The sequence below is a fragment of the Toxorhynchites rutilus genome, chromosome 3 (assembly GCF_029784135.1).
Source record: "Toxorhynchites rutilus septentrionalis strain SRP chromosome 3, ASM2978413v1, whole genome shotgun sequence".
Lineage (NCBI taxonomy): Eukaryota > Metazoa > Arthropoda > Insecta > Diptera > Culicidae > Toxorhynchites > Toxorhynchites rutilus.
This window is the reverse complement of record NC_073746.1, coordinates 239,572,382-239,593,774: the sequence shown is the minus strand read 5'-3', so window position 1 is coordinate 239,593,774 and position 21,393 is coordinate 239,572,382. Positions and strand designations below refer to the sequence as shown.

The window sequence follows — 21,393 nt, the reverse complement described above, 5'->3', positions numbered from 1 at the left end:
ATCCATCTATAGCTATAGATCTCCCTAATGTAAACCCGCCATTACGTTTCAAGTCACGCAACAGCTGCGGAAGACGCTTTGCAGTCAAAACAAACAACGAAACAGAGCCGGCTATCAAACAGAAGACAGTCCATGTGAAATTTTACTCGTGGAATTTAAGTGTTTAAGTCGGAAAGTTTTGGAATAATCGATACTTTTATGAGTTTAATTCATCGTAGATCATTGTTCAGTGTAGTTTGTGAGATGGTAGGTGGTGTTGTTGCTTATCAATGCTCGAAAACATTGTTTTGAAATTTTGAATCCATTCGGGGTAACACCGACACCTTCAGTCAGGGTAAAACCGACACCTGGTTTGTGTTTCACAGGCAGGAAAAATACGTTCTTACTTTTTGTAGATTCCTCCTGTTTATATTCGAAAGACAAAACGGTTGAGCTGAACTGATAAAACAGCCAAAACCAACGTTGAATCGGGCATGTCAACAAAAAGCCTGGCAGAGCTCATGGTATCCCTTCATTCAACATTCATCGGCATATTTCACATGGATGTTCACCTAAGTTATATACATACACTCGACAAAAAAAAAATAGAGGAACAGAGTGCGAAATCGGAAATTTTAAGTGATTTTTGAAATGCTGTATCTTCGTGTAAAATCAACGCATATCGATGGAACATCATTTTGAAGCTACAACTTTCAGGTATTAGAATATTTTACGCACATATTAGGCTGTCAAAAAAGTCCTGCGGTATTTCCGCGAGGTGTCGTTGTAAGCGCGTAGTTCTAGTTGTATTCATTGTATCGAGTCATACTATAGCTTGTTGGAAAGGTATTTTTGCGCGCTATAATATAGTCCTTGACAATGTTTTGTTTGGTTAAGTCGTTCGTGAGTTATAGTGTCGCAAAAATGGAGCAAAATAAAGAGAAAATCCGACATATTTTACAGTACTACTATGACAAAGGCAAAAATGCATCTCAAGCTACCAATGAAATTTGTGCAGTTTATGAATCCGATACAGTTTCCATTTCCACCGCACAACGATGGTTTCAACGTTTTCGTTCTGGTGTAGATGTCGTCGAAAATGCGCCACGCTCCGGAAGGCCTGTCATCGAAAATTGCGACAAAATCGCTGAATTAGCCGAGAAAGACCGGCATAGTAGCAGCCGTAGCATCGGCCAAGAGCTGGGGATAAGTCATCAAACCGTTATTAACCATATGAAGAAGCTTGGATTCACAAAGAAGCTCGATGTATGGGTGCCACACACGTTGACGCAAAAAAACATCTTTGACCGTATCGACGCATGTGAATCGCTGCTGAATCGCAACAAAATCGACCCGTTTCTGAAGCGGATGGTGACTGGCGATGAAAAGTGGGCCACTTACGACAACGTGAAGCGCAAACGGTCGTGGTCGAAGCCCGCTGAAGCGGCTCAGACTGTGGCCAAGCCCTCATTAACGGCCAGGAAGGTTCTGCAGTGTTTGGTGGGATTGTCAAGGAATAATCTATTATGAGCTGCTTCCTTATGGCCAAACGCTCAATTCGGACCTGTACTACCAACAACTGGACCGCTTGAAGGTAGCACTCATGAAGAAGAGGCCATCTTTGATAAACAGAGGCCGCATTGTCTTCCATCAGGACAACGCCAGGCCACACACTTCTTTGGTGACGCGCCAGAAGCTCCGGGAGCTCGGATGGAAGGTTCTTTTGCATCCGCCGTATAGTCCGGACCTTGCACCAAGTGACTACCACCTGTTTTTGTCCATGGCGAACGAGCTAGGTAGTCAGAAGTTAGCCACAAAAGAGGCCTGTGAACAAGTCATCGAACAAAACGGCGCATATTTGACTTAAAACAGATGATTGTAACTAATTTTATGAACAAATGAAAATTCAAAAAAAAATACCGCAGGACTTTTTTGAAAGCCTAATATTTCTATCTTGGTGTGTGTAGGTGTAGTGGGCAACAATATCGGGAAGAAATGAAAAATCGATTTTTCTTTATTTTTTCAAGAATATTCTGGACTAACACAGTTTTTTGCCAACCAACTTAACAGCAAATCCAATTAACCTCATCAATCAGCTTTTTTTGGTTCCAACAACGTTCCTGTAGGACCTTCTCACACAGAGATATTTCAGTTTGAATGAAAAACCACACCTTCGTCTTTGATGATGAATAATTCAATAAGCAACCATCGCACCGCAAATCGAAAGGCAGTTTTGAAAACTCCAATAAATTTTGCACAAGTGTAATTTATTACTTTGACGAAAAAAAAATTAGTTAAATGTTTTGCATCGATTTAACAAAAGTGCCAAAAACAGGATTTTCATAGTGCTTTACAAAATTCACTGTAGTTCTGCAAATATCGCAGTAATTCCTAATGTTTGCAGGCAAGTTTTTAGCCTAGTGTATTCCCTCAACATCTGTGAACGTTTTATATTAATACGTTCAGCCGTTTTTTCTAGACGATTTTTTAAAGTTTGGAGTAAATAAGAGGAGCATTTGATCGCAATCGTATCAGAAGTACAAAATCCTACGCGACTCTCAGAAGGAACGATTCGTAACTTTCGTTTTCATGCATTTGTAGGTACAAAAATTGTAAGGAGTGATGATACTCACACATATTCATACGCAGAACTACAGTAAATTTTGTAAAGCACTATGAAAGTCTTGTTTTTGGCACTTCTTTTAAATCGATGCAAAAACTTGAAATATTTTTTTTCCGTCAAAGTAATAAATTATCCTTGTGCAGAATTTATTGGAGTTTTCAAACTGCCTTTCGATTTGCGGTGCGATGGTTGTTTGTTGAATCATTCGTCATCAAAGACGAAGGGGTGATTTTTCATTCAAACTGAAATATCTCTGTGTGAGAAGGTCCTACAGGAACGTTCTTGAAACCAAAAAAAGTTTATTGATGAGGTTAATTGAATTTGCTGCTGAGTTGGTTGGTAAAAAATTGTGTTAGTCCAGAATATTCTTGAAAAAATAAAGAAAAATCGATTTTTCGTTTCTTCTCGATATTGTTGCCCACTACACCTACACACACCAAAATAAAACTATGTACGAAAAATATTCTAATACCTGAAAGTTATAGTTACAAAATGATGCGTCTTCCATCGATATGCGTTTATTTTTCACGAAGTTACAGCATTTTAAAAATCACTTAAAATTTCCGACTTCGCATTCTGTTCCTCTAATTTTTTTTGTCGAGTGTAGATAACCTCTTAATTATTTGAAATTATTGCAACAAGTTATCATTCTTTTCTTCAAAGGTGTCGATTTTACCCGACAGGATGTCTATCTCACTCGCACTTCCATTTATTCACCTGAAAACATCGATTTTTGTTTTCTATCAAAACACTACTCAAAAAATGATCAACAGATACTGTAGAATGGTTCATTAACAGTTGAAGAGAGGTTCTGTAACGATTACAAGTGGATGACACATGGTAGATCTTGGAAATATGTGGAAATCCTTAGGGTGTCAGTTTTACCCTGATTTCCCCTACTTCATACGAACCTTTTCCAACATTATTTTGTCTTATCCTAATCAGGAATTACAAACGGTAAACAATTCGCCATAGATCAATCGATATAAGAATGTAGTGGGCAGTTAGAAGAACACACTACGTTTTTTCTGTGTTCCTCCAGTAGCGTTTACCACCGATGTTGCAAGGAATGATTCATCACAATCTTCCTCATTCCCCAACCTAAAGCATTCTTCACCGTACAATGGTGCTATTTGGATAACAACCATAAAACACACTTGACGAATTTCATGCCAACTCGTCTTAGGAGTTGGCAGCACCATCTCAGATAGTAGTGAAACGTTGTGGGTGTAAAGACATAGGTAATTTAAGCAACTTTGTGTACTTGAAATATTCGAAAAAGAATTAGACTAATTTTTGGAAAAAGCCAAATTTTTTTTTCTTAATTTTTTACAAAAAATTATAACTTAAAAACTATGATACTTACAAAATTCTTGTCAAAGGATGAAATGTAGGAAATTGTTTAAATTTTCACAAAAAAATATCGCGGACGCAAAAGTTATTTAAATTAAAAAATATGAATTCTTTTTTCTTAAAAATGTATTTTTTTAAATTCCCAAAAATATATAAATGAATAGCCCTTAAAATTTCCAAAAAGTCATCCATACATCGGAAGATGGGCACTTTTACAGGGGAAAAGTTTTTCGAACAACAACTTTTTTATGTTTTCTTTGAGAAAAATACAACTAATCCTAATTTTGTTTAAAGTCAAGATAGCGATATAGTGTATTCGACATAATTTTAGACCTTATTAAAATATAAACTTTTGTCGAAAACGTCAACTTTCTATCTTCTATAGTTTTTGAAATTTTGAAAATTTGTGTATGAAGACTCCTGAAAAAAATAATGTTTTGCTCGTGACATTTTTGTGTGTTAATTCTCACGTTTGACATGTTCTTGGCATGTTTCTAAATAGAGAAAAGTTAGCAGAGCATTTGAAATGCGATAATTTTAACATAAAAATGTAACGAAAAAGTTGTTGTTCGAAAAACTTTTTCCATGTAAATGTGCCCATCGTCCGATGTATGGAAAACTTGTTGGAAATTTGAAGGACTATTTATATCTATTTTTATTTTGAAAATTTTATTTTAAAAGCAAATGTTTTCGAGAAAAATGAATTTTAATTTTCAAAATATTTTTTTTCGATGACATTTTTTTCCAAAAAATTCTTTGATAATTTTTAATGAAAACCAAAATGATTTCCTACATTCCATTCTTTGACTAAAATTTTGTAGGTCTGATAGATTTTTTGTGGGTTTTTTTCCTAAATTTTGAGTTTTTTCACCTTTTTTCAAAAAAAAATTATTTACAAACTTTATGATCTTCAAAAAGTTGGTCAGAGAATGAAATGTAGAAAATTATTTAAGTCTTCATCAAAATATATCAAACAAATTTTTGGAAAAAATTTCATTGAAAAAAAATATTTTGAAAATTAAAATTATTTTTTCTCGAAAACATGTGTTTTTAAAAATCTGAAAAAATAGATATAAATAGCCCTTTAAATTTCCAACAAGTCACCCGTACATCAGAAGATGGGCACATTTACATGGAGAAAGTTTTTCGAGCAACAACTTTTTAATTTTTCTTCTTTGAAAAAATACTATTAGTGTTTAATTCGTAACATTTTTGTGTATAAATAATCGAAATTTACAGGCTCTCCCCACTTTTCGCTTTTTGGAAGCATGTCAAGAACATACCAAACGTGAGAATTTCGAAACAAAAATGTTACGAGCAAAACATTGTTTTTTTCAGGAGTCTCCATACAAAAAGGACTTATATTCCAAAAACTATAACAGATAGAAAGCTGACGTCTTGGACAAAAGTTCATATTTTAATAAGTACATACATCTTCCGATGTATGGACGACTTGTTGCAAATTTTAAGGGCTATTCAAATATATATATATATATATATATATATATATATATATATATATATATATATATATATATATATATATATATATATATATATATTATATATATATATATATATATATATATATATATATATATATATATATATATATATATATATTAGGCTGTCAAAAAACTCCTGCGGTATTTTTTTTTGAATTTTCATTTGTTCATAAAATTAGTTACAATCATCTGTTTTAAGTCAAATATGCGCCGTTTTGTTCGATGACTTGTGCCCAACGAGATGCCAACTTCATAATACCCGTTATAGAACCTCGCTTCCTTATTGCCTAAAAACTCGGATAGCCAATTTTCACAGGCCTCTTTTGTGGCTAACTTCTGACTACCTAGCTCGTTCGCCATGGACAAAAACAGGTGGTAGTCACTTGGTGCAAGGTCCGGACTATACGGCGGATGCAAAAGAACCTCCCATCCGAGCTCCCGGAGCTTCTGGCGCGTTACCAAAGAAGTGTGTGGCCTGGCGTTGTCCTGATGGAAGACAATGCGGCCTCTGTTTATCAAAGATGGCCTCTTCTTCATGAGTGCTACCTTCAAGCGGTCCAGTTGTTGGCAGTACAGGTCCGAATTGAGCGTTTGGCCATAGGGAAGCAGCTCATAATAGATTATTCCTTGACAATCCCACCAAACACACAGCAGAACCTTCCTGGCCGTTAATGAGGGCTTGGCCACCGTCTGAGCCGCTTCAGCGGGCTTCGACCACGACCTTTGCGCTTCACGTTGTCGTAAGTGACTCACTTTTCATCGCCAGTCACCATCCGCTTCAGAAACGGGTCGATTTTGTTGCGATTCAGCAGCGATTCACATGCGTCGATACGGCCAAAGATGTTTTTTTGCGTCAACGTGTGTGGCACCCATACATCGAGCTTCTTTGTGAATCCAAACTTCTTCAAATGGTTAATAACGGTTTGATGACTTATCCCCAGCTCTTTTGCCGATGCTACGGCTGCTACTATGCCGGTCTTTCTCGGCTAATTCAGCGATTTTGTCGCAATTTTCGACGACAGGCTACACCGAAACAGAACGAGAACAGAACTACAGAACGAAAACGTTGAAACCATCGTTGTGCGGTGGAAATGGAAACTGTATCGGGTCCATAAACTGCACAAATTTTATTGGCAGCTTGAGATGCATTTTTGTCTTTGTCATAGTAGTACTATAAAATATGTCGGATTTTCTCTTTATTTTGCTCCATATTTGCGACACTATAACTCACGAACGACTTAACCAAACAAAACACTGTCAACTACTTTATTATAGCGCGCAAAATACCTTTCCAACAAGCTATAGTATGACTCGATACAATGAATACAACTAGAACTACGCGCTTACAACGACACCTCGCGGAAACACCGCAGGACTTTTTTGACAGCCTAATATATATTTTTGGGAATTTCAAAAGAATACGTTTTTGAGATAAATGAATTTTAATTTTTAAAATAACTTTTTTTTTCAGCGAAATATTTCTCCAAAAAAAAATTGATATTTTTTTGTAAAAATTTAAACAGTTTCTTACATTTCATCCTTTGACAAGAATTTTGTAAATATCATAGTTTTTAAGTTATAATTTTTTGTGAAAAATTAAGAAAAAAAATTGGCTTTTTCCAAAAAGTAGTCTAATTCTTTTTCAAATATTTCAAGTATGCAAAGTTGTTTAAATGAGCCATATCTTTACACCCACAACGTTTCACTGCTAACTGAGATGGTGCTGCCAACGGCCAGTCGAGTTGGCATGAAATTCGTCACTTCTAGTCGTCCCTCTTCAACTGTTTAACGTTATGATGAATAATGTTCAGGCTCATAGACTAGGGTACATATACACGAGCACCCCGTGTGCATAGTATACACATAGATCATGTGCAGTGCACCACTATTTTACCTTTTCCCATACGGATAAACTCGTTTGTATGAGCGATAAACAGATGCCGACACTAACTGTCTATCGTCTTCAAAACAAGTTTCCGACGCGTGTGAAAGATGAAGTGTTGAATGTCCTTGTACACCTAGAATCCTTTTATGACATAGTATTACTTAGCAAATAACATATTCTTCATTCAATCAAATAACAACTCTTAGTTAGCATTTCAAGTAGCCAATTCGTTGAAACGAAACCGGTGCGGAGTACGAATAACTTTCTCAGTGAAAGCTTCTCTCGTTTGAATTCAGCTAGAAGTTTGTTCGAGTTATGCGATTGACACCGCCAATAACTCAACCAAGGGATGAAAGTGTTATTACCCTGAGCATTACGACAAATGGGAAGCAAGCACAATGTCCATTTTTTAGCACAATGAATCAGAATTTTTCGCAGTCTATATTCACACTATTTCACTAATGATGATGATGATGATGGTATCTATAATTAAAATAGCTAAACATCGAATTTAGTTATATCAATGAAAACCAAGCCATAACAGTTGAGCCAGATAATGTTTCCAAACAACTTCGACATAACAGTGAATGTTCAGTAAATTTCAGTAATTGGAGTAGAAAATTGTTCGAAAAATTCACACGATTATTGTAGAGCTTAATTCAAACCAATGAAAAACAATAATTTTCACACGTCATCAATCAATTATTTGATTGCGGTGACGTCGTAGAATAAAATAATTTTCCGCATTTATTTGCGACATCTCGGATACAGGAACACATGTTAATGGTGGAAACAATCAAATCACCTCGTGGGATAATCTTGGAAAGTGCGGTATCAAAATGACGTTCACAGTGTTGGATTGCACGGTTTCATTAAATCCACATAACGATGCAGTTGTGTATATCCACAATGGCCCTTTTTGATCATATATTGTATAATATATTTGATCATTAACACTACAACTACCGACCGGTCAAAGGTACCAATTGTATCATTTGTTCACAACATTTTGTCTTGAAAATTTATTTAATATTTTATAATAAAGTTGTGACTTTTTCTAAATATAGCTTTTCCTTTGAAATTTTGACAACTAAATATCATACTGGTAAAATTATCGGTTTGGTAGACGCTGGTATATAAAAACTGTCGGTAGTTCTAATGTTAATAATACAACTTTAGTTAGTGGAGGCGATCTGGCGTAGTGGTAACATCCATGCCTCTCACGCTAAAGGTCACGAGTTCAATTCCCGACATTCTTCCAAAAATGGGAGTAAAAAGTGACGAACCAGCCAAATGAGTTGAAAATCACTATAATACAGATAAAAAAAAACAACTTTAGTTCTTAATAAGACATGTTAATATATAATAAGACAAAAAGCTTTCTCTCAAAAAATTAAACTTTTTGGAAAGTATTAATTTTGTTGTATATCTCCATTTTCAAAGCTTATTGATGTTTACTTTGAAAGTGTGAATAGTTTTTACTTGTCACAGTTTTATAAAACAAATCACGTTGAACGTTACATCAAACGACATTACTAGCAAGAATCACTTCATTCCACGTAATCATTATTCTTTAATCTAACAGGATCCTTTGTCAAAGATAGACAGCTTTTAAGCAATCCAGTAGCTCTTTTCTTCATAACCGCAGAAGAAATAAACATGCACTTCGTTTCACAACTATAGAACCACTCATTTTTTCTGAGTTTCCAGAGATATGTAAGAAGTCGGTTGAATTGAAGTATATAGTGAAGAATACAATAATTATCTTCATTTATGAGACTGACCATTTCAACTTTTATTGTTGTGTTCAGGCGCGAAACGTTAAAAAAACTGAAATTCCAATGTTTCATAACTATAGAACCAGATGGAAAAACCCTCACTCCTTTACAAAAATAACGTCAATTTAACATGAATTACGATAAGTTTCTAATTCGTAGGTCATCTTTAGTTCTTCTTCTTCTTCAATGGCACTAACGTTCCTAGAGGAACTTCGCCGTCTCAACGTAGTATTACTTGCGTCATTTTTATTAGTACTTAGTTGAGATTTCTATGCCAAATAACACACCTTGAATGCATTCTGAGTGGCAAGCTCTAGAATACGCGTGATCACAGTGCAAGTCGGAGGAAATTTCTTTGACGAAAAATTCCCCCGACCAGAACGGGAATCGAACCCGAACACCCGGCATGTTAGTTATGACGCTAACCACTCGGCCACGGGAGCACACCATGCCATCTTTAGTTCTTTAGTTCAAATAACCTATTCGGGGTGGTTACGACCATACTGCGCCATGTTTTAGGGTGAATCTACGCAGAAGATACTGCTCGTTTAAGCTCTTCAAATGACTCGTACTGCCTGTAAGCTGCATCTACTATTCGTCCGATTACTCCTCACAAGTTCCTGACATGGTTTTGATTTGGTAAACAAACTAATCAATCCAGAACCTGAAGCCCCTATTCATTAAACCATGCCATAACCTGCAAAATTTTATGAATTGATGCCGAATTATCCAATTATTAAATTGTTTTTGATGCGAAAACAGCAGTAAATGATTCTGAAGTACTTCGTTGCACTTCTGACTGTTCGTTCGTGTTGATGGTAAGCTATCTAAACTAGAGCTTTTTGAAAAAAAAATTCCCCCCAGATCATAAAAGAAGCTAATCCCATGGCTTTCACTATTTCAGGAGAACTTCTCTGATGAGAAGAAATTCAACTTAAATATAATATCTTCATACTGGAAGGATTTACGGAACGTGTCATTTAATTTTCCAACTCTTAACTTTGCATGCGGTAGTTTGATGGTTTGGGTAGAATTTTCTCAAAAAGGCCTGGTTTAGATAGGTTACCATCAACACGAATGAACAGTCAGAAGTGCAACGAAGTACTTCAGAATCATTTACTGCTGTTTTTGCATAAAAAAAATGATAGTTGAGTAATTTGGCATCAATTCATAAAATCTGGCAGGTCATGGCATGGTTTAATGGACTGGTTAGATTCACCCTAAAACATGGCGCAGTATGGTCGTAACCACCCCGAATAGGTTATTCGAACTAATTGAGAACTAAAGATGACTTCGAATTAGAAACTTATCGTAATTCATGTTAAATTGACGTTAATTTTGTAAAGGAGTGATGGTTTTTCCATCTGGTTCTATAGTTATGAAACATTGGAATTTTAGTTTTTCTTAATGTTTCGCGCCTGAACACAACAATAAAGTTGAAATGGTCAGTCTCATAAATGAAGATAATTATTGTATTCTACACTATATACTTCAATTCAACCGACTTCTTACATATCTCTGGAAACTCAGGAAAAATGAGCGGTTCTATAGTTGTGAAACGCAGTGTATATCCGAAATGAAAATTAGCTCTCCTGCTTCAAATAAATATTCTAATCAATAGATTAAAATTTTTCTGCAAGCAATTAAAGAACCTTTCAGTAAGGAATGAAGAAGCTTCAGAACAACTTGTGTGGAGTATTCGAAGAACAGATAACAGCTATTTCTATTGATCTTTTAACAATTAAAACTGCAATGTTGCTTAATAATTTTAATAGCTTATGCTTCCTTCATTATCACTAAAAGTATTTGTAATTATTGACATCGTACTTTTGTAGTCCAGAAATGGTAAAGTTCGCCTTACATTAATATATCCAACAACAATCATTTCATTCTACGGTAGTGATGTGCCGAGATCAGGGAATCCAGATTCATCTAATTATCACTCCTCATTGCAACTTTGCCGATCATTATTATTGTCATTATGATTAAATAATGTCTCTATTGATATCGGATAACAACTGTTCAGGATGCAACGTGTAGTCCTATTACTCGCATGGTTGAAAAAATATTTGCCACGAAGAAGATACCGTACAATATGTACCATTGCTGAAGTCTGCCGAATAATAATTTAAATATCATATGGTAAGATACAACGGGGCGAGTTGAAACGGTTTTATGAAGTTCATCTTGAAAGTTATCCTAAGAACATCCAAAAACACTAAATTTAAATCTGTTTTCAGCATATACAAGGTATTACTTTCGATGAAAAATAGAGATTAAGGAGGGACCCTACTCTGGAAAATCGATAAATAACGAATTTTTGTGATTTTTTTTCGAATGTTGGAATTTAAACTGAGTGTTGGTATATTTTGGTGATTGAATAAGGTATATTTGAAGATATATTTTATGACGTAGGACTACGTTTTTCATTTCTGTAGCGGGATGTGAGTACAAAGTTTCGAAAATGAGAGCGTGACGCTTGGAGTGCAAGGTTTTGAACGTTAATACCTCTTTGCCGACTGAACTGGATGGTGTGATTATCACTTCATTCAAGAGACAAAATTTCCAAGAGTTATATGATTGTTAATTGTTCACCCTGAAACTTGTTTCAATAGTTTGGAAATAGCTTTGAAAACATGTTATTGAAATCACCCGAATCCTTATATAGGAGGAATACTTTACGCCGAAAAATAGCAACTGTATAATGCGCTAATTATAGATATGATAAACATGTGACATGTACACGATTAAAATTCGGCTCTGTTACAGCTACAATGCTAATGAGCCTAAAATAAAAAAAATGGGATAAAAAAAATCACCCGAATCCGTATATAAACTGGCTGCCGCTCGGAAATCCACTCAATCGTTGTTGCAATGTGACATGAGGAAAGTCACGCTCACACGCCTATGCATTATGATGTACTCTCCCGACTCCATTTCGTTTCTGCAGCCAAACTGAAAGGAGCATTTAGCGAAAATCGAGGTATTGATGATAATTCGATAATGACGCCTAACGGTGCCTATTGATTTGACAGTGAAGAATACGAAATATTTGATATGGTGCAGTGAATTTTTCACCATATCAAAGAGTAATTGAGAGTATGAATCCATTCCTGCTTTAAGTGTTAATAATTCTGCTTCGGAACAACGGAATGGTACAATAATCATTTCACACAAAAGCTAAAATGTCTAAGATGTATATGATTGCTACTTATTGACTCGAAAAATTGTTTCGGTTGCTTAAGAATAGCTTTGAAAACAGGTTATTGAATTCACACAAATCCGTATATAAGCAAGCGCCCGCTCGGGAATTCATTTAGCTGTGATTGGAAAGTGACGGGAATATGGAAAGATTCCATTTCGTTTCTGCAGCCGAAGCATTTAGCGAAAATAGATGATAAATTGATACCAATGGGTGCCATGACTATGGAATTGATAGTCAAGAATACGAAATGTTTGATACGGTAGTATTTGTTCACGCAATCGATCGTCGTTTCCAATTGTTGAGAAGGTGGTATATTTTTTTCCAAGTAATTCCGAAGAGGAATTCATTCCTTCGCCAGCGTTAGCAATTCTGCTCCGGATCAACGAAGTGGTATGATAATCATTTCATACAAAAGATAAAATGTCCAAGAGGTAAATGATTGCTACTTATTAATTCGAAAAATTGTTTCAATAGCTTAAAAAAGCTTTGAAAGTAGGTTGAAACACACAAATCCGTATATAATATGACTTCTTTCCCAATTCCATTTCTTTTCTGCAGCCGGACTGAACGAAGCCGCTTTGTTTGGTTTGGTTGAAGTTTTAATATCGAATGCTCACGAATGCCGCTATGGACCGATGATTACAACTGTCCGGGCTTGGAGAGGGGGTATTATTTGTGCTGGGTATTTCCGAGGAGGAACGAATACTTTTTTGAGCGCTAATAATTCTTTTCCGGCTAAACGAGGTGGTATGAAAATCACTTTATACAAAAGATGAAATGTGTAAGAGTTGTATGCGTGTTACTCATTGATTGCTACGTTAGTACCTTCACCTTGCAGATATATCACAGATATGTCCCACTTTTAGTTTTTTTTATTTCTTGGATGCCAATATAGTGATTATTATGCTATTGGCAGCTGGGCGCGTGGATGGTCTCTCCAAAACTAGTGGTACGTTTTTCTTATAATCTAGTGGACCGATCCTGCTGAACCTTTTTTAGTGTGCAAAAATGAATGATCTAAATCGTTACTTGCCTCACAGAGCGGGGTAAGTTGAAACGTTGAGCTATAATGAGTTCAATGTACGGTTTTGCTTCTCGAACTATCTACAACTAATTTTCAAACACAAGATTGATGGAATCACATATAATCCACGAATCGATCCAATTTTTGACTTCATCAAAATTGGAGAAGTGCTGGTCAACCAGGCCATGTTGCATCGATCGAAAAAGGTAGTAATCGGACAGAGCAATGTCTGTAGATTACGGCGGGTGGGATAGGACCTCCCATTTCAACGTGTCCAAGTATGTTTTGACCGGTTTCGCGACATGCGGCCGTGCATTGTCGTGCTGCAAAATAACTTTTTCGTGTCTTTGCTCGTATTGTGGACGTTTTTCCTTCATGCTCAAACGCATCAATTGTCGTCGGTAGAGGTCCCCCATAATGGTTTCATTCGGTTTTTGCAGCTCATAGTACATCTCACCCAGTTGGTCCCACCAAATAGGCACATAACCTTCCGGTCATGAATATTCCTCGCGGCCGTCGATGTTGATGCATGGCCGGGATATCCATAAGTTGCCCGACATTTAGGATTGTCGTAATGGACCCACTTTTTACGCCAGTAACGATTTGTTGCAAAAAAAAACCTTTCTTTTATGCGGTTGGAGCAGTTGTTCGCACGTGGAAAAACGGCGTTTGACGTCTCGTGGCTTCAATTCATACGGCACCCAATACCCTATCTTTCGGATCATTCCCATTACTTTTAAACGATCGGATATGGCTTGTTGAGCTACTCTAAATGTATCTGCAAGTTCTTCTTGCGTTTGTGACGGATCTTGATCGAATAAAGCCAATTCTTCATTTTTAAACTTTTTTGGCGGTCCGGAACGTTCTTCGTCTTCCATGTCAAAATGACCACTTTTAAACCGTGCAAACCACGTCTGACACGTTCGCTCAGTTGGAGCATAGTCACTATAAACTTCCACAAAATACGATGATTTTCTGCAGCTTTTTTCTTCATATTGAAATAATGAAGTAACACTTCCCGCAAAAACACTCGTTCGTACGAAATTCGACATATCCGAAGTGGCAAAAACTATATTGTTTACGCTTCTTGGCATATTCTAGAAAGACGCGCAATGACAGTAGCATTCCAACAAATGTCTGGAAATTTGATTCACTGGAATAATAATCAAGTTACACCATCTGTTGTAAAACCGAAGAAACTTACCGGTACATCTAATATTTTTGTCACTACGTTTTATTCTCATTTTTCTGAATCTGTTTTGGAAGTACAGAGCAAATATATTAGTAAATGGGAATGGTTTAATTTTATTGCAATTCAAACTATTTACAGAATGAAAAATCATAGATGACGCGCTTCGTATAAAACCAACAACAAACTATTTGCGGGAGATTCTGGTTCACGAAGATTCCCGCTACTCAAACTTATTGAATATTTGTAGGATAGTTATTCGAACAAAAATCATCTTGAGAAACTTGAGAAAATTGGTTGAATCGTACCAAACCTGGTGGTTTGGACTTGAAAGAAACAAAACGAACTATCGAACAAATTCATCGTAGAAATCGAAAAATAACATCGTTGCGAGCATTGTTGTCCATACAAAATGATTCCGATTTATTCCTTCATTGAACGTGAACAAATATTTGCCTTTTAATAAATGATAAACTATTTTTTATAAAATGGTTAGAAGAAATCTTTGAATTATAAAGTGATTTTTTTGGCAGAATTGTAGAATAAGCTGCACGAAACACGTTCTCAATCGAAGAAGCAGACAATGCTCATGGTTTTCAGTGAATTGGAATATTGAACTAACAAATGACCGTAACTTTTTTCTACTGGGTTTTCTGCTGGGCACAGTAAATCTTTGAAAATTTTAGTACGCTATAGCGTTTTGAGAAAAGCTTCCAACAAATACCAGGTTTCAGAAATTGGTGCGATTCATGAGTGTACGATGAAATACGGAGGCCAAATCAGAAGTCACTTTATCTGAAATGTACGAAGTGAAAAATTGTGATCCTTTCTTTTCCTTACCACTACTGACATTTGTTAGGTACTCCTTAGATCCATCTGGAAGAGGAGCTCTTCAGGACCATTCTCTAATATCAAATATAATGTAAGACAATTTCTGCAAAATTCCATCATTCAGCTGCAAAACGAATCATTAATGTTAGAACTATTTTGTAAAATCGTGACATATTTTCTGATTTAGATCGATGTATCCTACGTCGAAAATATATAGCTGGTACCGTAATCTTTGGTGATGTCCCCGTCAGAGTGTCCAGTGTTAGCGTTGATTGTATTCAATACTTTCTAGTTTAGTTGCTGATCGTATGTTCCACCGCGATGCTCTGATCAATTCGGTCCACGCTTTTTCATTCACACTATACGTACTCTTCTTATTTTAATTCGACTTTGTTTTGATATCAAGGGCCGAAATTACTATTTTCACACGATGACGTGCAAACCCATATTATCGTGTAACAGTAACACGATCGTATACAGCTCGATCACCCCCAGCCGCAATCAGCTTACTCATTGTCCCATTCAATGAATAGAACTTCACTTGAACCAACTCATTAACCCATTTGTGACTTAATCATCTCATCATCAGGGTTCATAAAGTCCATTAGGTTGCACACGCGGAACCAACAATGATGCCATCGGTACGCCATTCGTCAGTATATTTGACACGACGCACGGAGCCAATCGGCCCAGATATTGGTGAGACATTTCATCCGATCGGACGACTCAGGATGATTCTGCTGCTTATAATTATCTCGGCACTCGTCAGTGTTTGGCTCTACTATCAAGCTCACAAGCAAAGATACAAATTCGCGGAAAGTATTCCTACGGCCAAACCATGCTATCCGTTAATTGGCAATGGGCTGATGTTTTTAGGCACAAGCGACGAAGATCGATTCGATAATTTGTTCAGTTCCATTCGGCAAGAAACTCGTCTGATGAAGCTTTGGATCGGCCCGCAGATGGTGATAGGAACGTGTCATCCGGATCTGATACAGAAAATTCTAAATGATCCAAATTGCATTGAAAAGCCCTCCTTTTTCTACAAATTTTTGCATCTCACTGAAGGACTGCTCGTAGCGAAACGTAAGTAAATGATAATGTTTTCTTGTTCATGACAAAATATGAGCGATCTTTTACAGATGGGCTGTGGAGATCTCAGCGAAGGGCACTGAACCCAACGTTTAACCTACGCATCCTCCATAGCTTCATATCGATATTCGAGGACTGTTGTCAGAACATGATTCATCGGTTAGGTGAAAAATCCGGAATGACAGTCAACATATTCGACTATATTTCTGAGTGCACTCTGAGAATGGTCTGCGGATCTACGTTTGGAATGGATGATTGGCGTGACGAGGGCGAACATAATTTTTTGTTTCACCTGGAGCGTGCTTTTGAACTTATAGGGCGGAGACTTCTCTGTATACATTTACAAATTCAACCGTTGTATTTTTTCACACCCATGTTCTGGCAAGAACATTATTCCCTACGTGTTATGCGCAACTACTGTTCAAAGGTAATCCCGGTATGATATGTGATTCTTCTAATAAACAACAATTGTATTTGTAGCTCATTCAGGGAAGACGACAAAAACTTGATACATTTGATCTCGCCAAAACTGACGATGCGGACGGCTATCGCAAGCCGCAAATATTTATGGATCAAATTCTGTCAGCGAAAAAAGACGGTAAATTGTTCGAACATGAGGAAATTTATCACAATTCGATGACCATGATTGCAGCAGTAAGAGTGTAAGCCCGTCGGAAAATAAATTTGTATTGATTTGATTGAAAATTTCTAGGGAAACGACACATCCGCTTTGACGATTGCCCACGGGTGTCTTTGGCTTGCGATGCACCCGGAAATACAGGATCGAGTGTACGCTGAAATTAAAACCCACTTCCCTACGCAAGAGACAGGAATTTCGCCAGACAAACTCAAACAGTTGGTGTACACTGAGATGTTTCTGAAAGAAACACTTCGGTTGACTTCTCCCGCACCAAACATTGCTCGGGAAACCCTTGCAGAAGTCGAACTAGACGGAATCAAAATTCCGAAAGGAACAACGATTCTCATGAGCTTACATGCGCTGCATCGTAGGCCTGATCTTTGGGGAACAGACGCCGAGAAATTTAACCCGAATAACTTTAGCGAAGAAAGATGTCAACAGCGACACCCAGCGGCGTTCCTGCCATTCAGTGGAGGGCCCCGAAATTGTATAGGTATGGAATACTCTATTCTACAAGCGATAGCAATAAAGTAAATATAAAAATATTTTGAACAGGAGCCCGTTACGCAATGATAAGTATGAAAATCATGTTGATTTACTTGCTGCAGAACTTCAAACTAACCACGGACATTCGATCGGAACAACTACGATATAAATTTAGTCCGACACTGAAATTAGCGTTCGATCATCTTGTTCGATTGGAAAAGCGCTGACTACAAATTATGAGACGATAATATCATATATTTTATAATTTTGGAAAATTGGCTGAGAGATACTAAATAAAGAACTCCGTTTGTTTTTGTCTGCTGTGAAATTTTAATTATACCGACAACACTCCCTTATTCTAATGATTGAAGGTGGGTAAACGTAAAAACTCAAGTGAGAGGAGTTTTATGCCTCCTCAGCGACAAAGATGTCAAAAAATCACTGTCTATAAACACGAGGAACTTGTGTCCAAAATTGTTTGCAGTGATTTCGTGAAAAAGTTTGACGCAAACCTACCGTCACACCCAAATTATTGGGAATGAGAAATAACTTTATCCGTTTTCCGAAAATAGTTTTGAACTGTTAATAATTATTCTTAGTGATAGCAGTTTCTGAAAATTCCAGAGATATATTTGCCCATAATATTCGGTTTATATCAGTTTCATAGAAAAACAATGATTTGTTGCAACGAAATAGAATCAGTGTGGTCCTATAGAAGTTACACAGAGTGTATCAACAAATTCTGAAGAGTATTTGTGCGACGACCAGCGACGACGTGATTTAGAGCGGTTTTCAAAAAAAAAATTGATGCCGAATGTCTTCAAATTGCATGAAACGTCGAGATCTACTGCCATTTCGAAAAAAAAATTGTCAAAAATTGACACTCTGGGACTTAGTTATTTTCTTTTGGATTACGAGGCAAAACATATGGTTAATAGTGTAAATTAAAAAATACAGTAGAACCCCGATTATCCGCGTAATAGTCTGCCAAGGTCATCGCGAATAACTAAAATCACGGATATCGCAATAAAGGACTAAAAATGAGGTACAAACACGAAAAAAAATTATGGGTGGTTCTGTTTAAGACACGACCGCATTGTTGACGTAGAATTACGCTGTAGTTTAATTCAAGTCGCTTGTTTATAACTGCGGATATTATTTTATAATGCTACGAAAATTTTGCGAAATAAACTCTATCTGCACGCGAACCAAAATAAATTAGTGACTTATTATAACTTATTGAATAACTTGGTATTCACCAAATAATTTTATTGCGTCATAGCGTCAGTTCAATGCATTAATGCAATGTTAAAGGCACCAACGAAGCCTTTATGATGACAGAAAACAAACAATGTTAACTGCTTGGAAAAAGACTGAATATTTGCCTCAGTAGAAATTCATGACTAATACCCTAGCGTAAATAATTCCCTCCCGCTATCTCCCCTCCTTGTTTATATTTATCATTACAAATGGAGTTTCGACGTAGCGAAGATTCACTATTTTTACGTACGCGTTATGAAGCACGCACGTACGCACACATATATCACTATATCGATAGCTTGAAGCAACTAAATATACACACACTTATCTCTGTTTTTTCCTTTTTCTCGACAGAAGCCCTTTCTGTTAATATTGCCAGTCTAGATTAGCTTAGCTGTCATCCTTTGTGGAGAGAATTTTCCTACCGTCATGCCAAACCAAATCACTGACAAAGTTCCACAACATTTACTTTCTTGGTGAGCTGACGATAGCCTAGCTTGATGTTTCCCCACACAATTGTGTAGCTCAAAACATTAATGCAATGGCGTCAGTTTGATGCAATGATTGCAATTTGGTCGCGTCCGCAGCTCAGTCCGAAACGAAGACGTGATGGCGCAAAACAAGGAAGAACAAGCGATGTTCATTGTTTCGTATCTAGAACGATACTGAAAGTTTGCATTTCATTCCTTTCCTTGTTGAATTAAAGAGACTTTGAACTTCTTCAGTTCATTCGTCACTAGCCTTCAAAAAGGCCCTTGGAAAACTCTACTCTTTTCTCATATTACCCTTCCACGTCCATTGTCTTGAGAAAACTATTCGATACCTCGCTGTCCAGCAACGGTGTTGTTCAGCAGGGTTACCATATCTACAGAATAATCTGTATTTATACAGATTTTTCAGACTTTTTGAAACCAAGAATCTGTAGATACAGATTACAGATTTTTTTGGTTTTCATACAGATTTACAGATTTTTCAAAATAACGATCCAATATAAGTTATGGCTTGATCACAATAATATTCTCCAATTCAACAATTTTATGCCAATAGCATTCGAATCAGCATGAATGGAAGTTATTTTATCATTCATATGTAGCGTGTAGTCCTGTGTCTCATGTTTAATCTAAGGCGAAAAGATGCAAAAAATGCAAATAAATAACACTTTTTCCTACTAACACATAGTGAATACAAATTTTTACGTGGATACTATTGGATACTGGATACTGGATACTGTTTCAACATCGTCAAACTCATAATAACTATGCCAATCAATGATACTGAAGCTAAGATTATGCTCCAAGATTGAACTTAATAAATTTAACCCTTTACGGTCGTAATAAATTTCGACATGTGTCTCGTACTGGTCGCAATTATTTTTACATGAAAAAGCAGTAGGATAAGCATAAGCATAAGATTCCTTTATCTTTGTAAACCTCTGATAAGTATTCACTAAACATTGGTTTTATGTTTATGTTTAAAAAAAATATTTGCTATAATTCTTCTTCGTATGATATCCATTGCATGTATCACAAAAATAATTAGTTTGGCGTCTTTCGCCTTTTATCTTTCTGTTTAAACATACAGAACAATGCTCATTACATCCACACAGTGCCGCAGTACATGGATTTTTTCATTAATCCTTTCCTCAAGCATGAATGACAACTTTTGTTTATACTGAGTGCCGTTATCTATTATTCATAGTGGCACCGTTTTGGTTCGTGAATACACTGATACATTGTTGCATAAATTATAATATTAGTATACTTATTTACTGTGGTGGCTGAAAGCAGACCCCAGAAACGACCCCAAAGTGTTCAAACAGATTTCGATACAGATTTTCTGAAAAAAAAACACAGATAAAAACAAAACCAAGAACCAAAAACACAGATTTTATTATGCAAACCCTGTTGTTCAGTCGATTTCCTCACGAACAATGAAGTTTGCCTCAGGGAGAAGGAAGGAAGGTATTGTATTATAGAGACTTTAAACTTTTACAGTTCATTCGTCTCTAGCCTTGAGAAAGGCCCTTTGAAAACTCAACTCTATTCTACTCCAGCGCTACCACCTCCGCCCTCTTGCCTTGAGAAAGGCACTCGATCCCTTGCCGTCCAGCCCGTCCAGCAACGATGTTGTCCAGTCGGTGTCCACACAAAGAATGGAAGAAAAGAAACCATTTTATCGAAAGATAAAATATCTACGCGTTATATTCTTGTTACTTTTTCATCCAAAAACTTGTTTCAATAACCTTAAAATTGCTTTCAAAACAGACTATTGAAATCACCAATCGGTATATAAGCGACCGCCGCTCGGAGATCCGCTCAGTTATAATTGAACAGCGTTTGGAGCATGTTGTCGTTGTTGTGGTGAAGCTAACTTCGTTAATCATGAAAGCGCTGATGAACGGTGTCACCAAGAGCCTGTTTGTGCACCTTAGGCTAGAAGGGAATCCATCAGGAGGAGAGTGATGCCACAAACGGTTCCGCTTGAGACATCGGAGCAGCCGACACAAGCACATACACGCGCGGAACTATTTTCGTTTGGTTGTC

At 36.7% G+C, this 21,393-nt stretch overlaps 1 protein-coding gene and 1 long non-coding RNA gene across 2 annotated transcripts in view; one reads left to right on the top strand and one right to left on the bottom strand.

Annotated features, from left to right (window-relative positions):
• Window positions 1–15,136: 15,136 nt before the first annotated feature.
• Window positions 15,137–15,814, bottom strand: LOC129774901 (uncharacterized). The gene is made up of 3 exons (XR_008742803.1): window positions 15,575–15,814; window positions 15,392–15,496; window positions 15,137–15,336 (listed from the first exon to the last, which is right to left on the bottom strand). It is a non-coding gene; the product is annotated as an uncharacterized LOC129774901 (long non-coding RNA).
• A 214-nt stretch (window positions 15,815–16,028) lies between these two features.
• LOC129774057 (uncharacterized) overlaps window positions 16,029–21,393 on the top strand; it is a 46,730-nt gene continuing 41,365 nt past the window's right edge. The window contains exons 1-5 of the mRNA XM_055777754.1: window positions 16,029–16,458; window positions 16,515–16,891; window positions 16,945–17,118; window positions 17,177–17,597; window positions 17,660–17,815. Of these exons, the coding sequence (XP_055633729.1) occupies window positions 16,104–16,458; window positions 16,515–16,891; window positions 16,945–17,118; window positions 17,177–17,597; window positions 17,660–17,815 (1,483 nt within the window). The 5' untranslated portion in view covers window positions 16,029–16,103. The remainder of the gene's footprint in view (window positions 16,459–16,514; window positions 16,892–16,944; window positions 17,119–17,176; window positions 17,598–17,659; window positions 17,816–21,393) is intronic.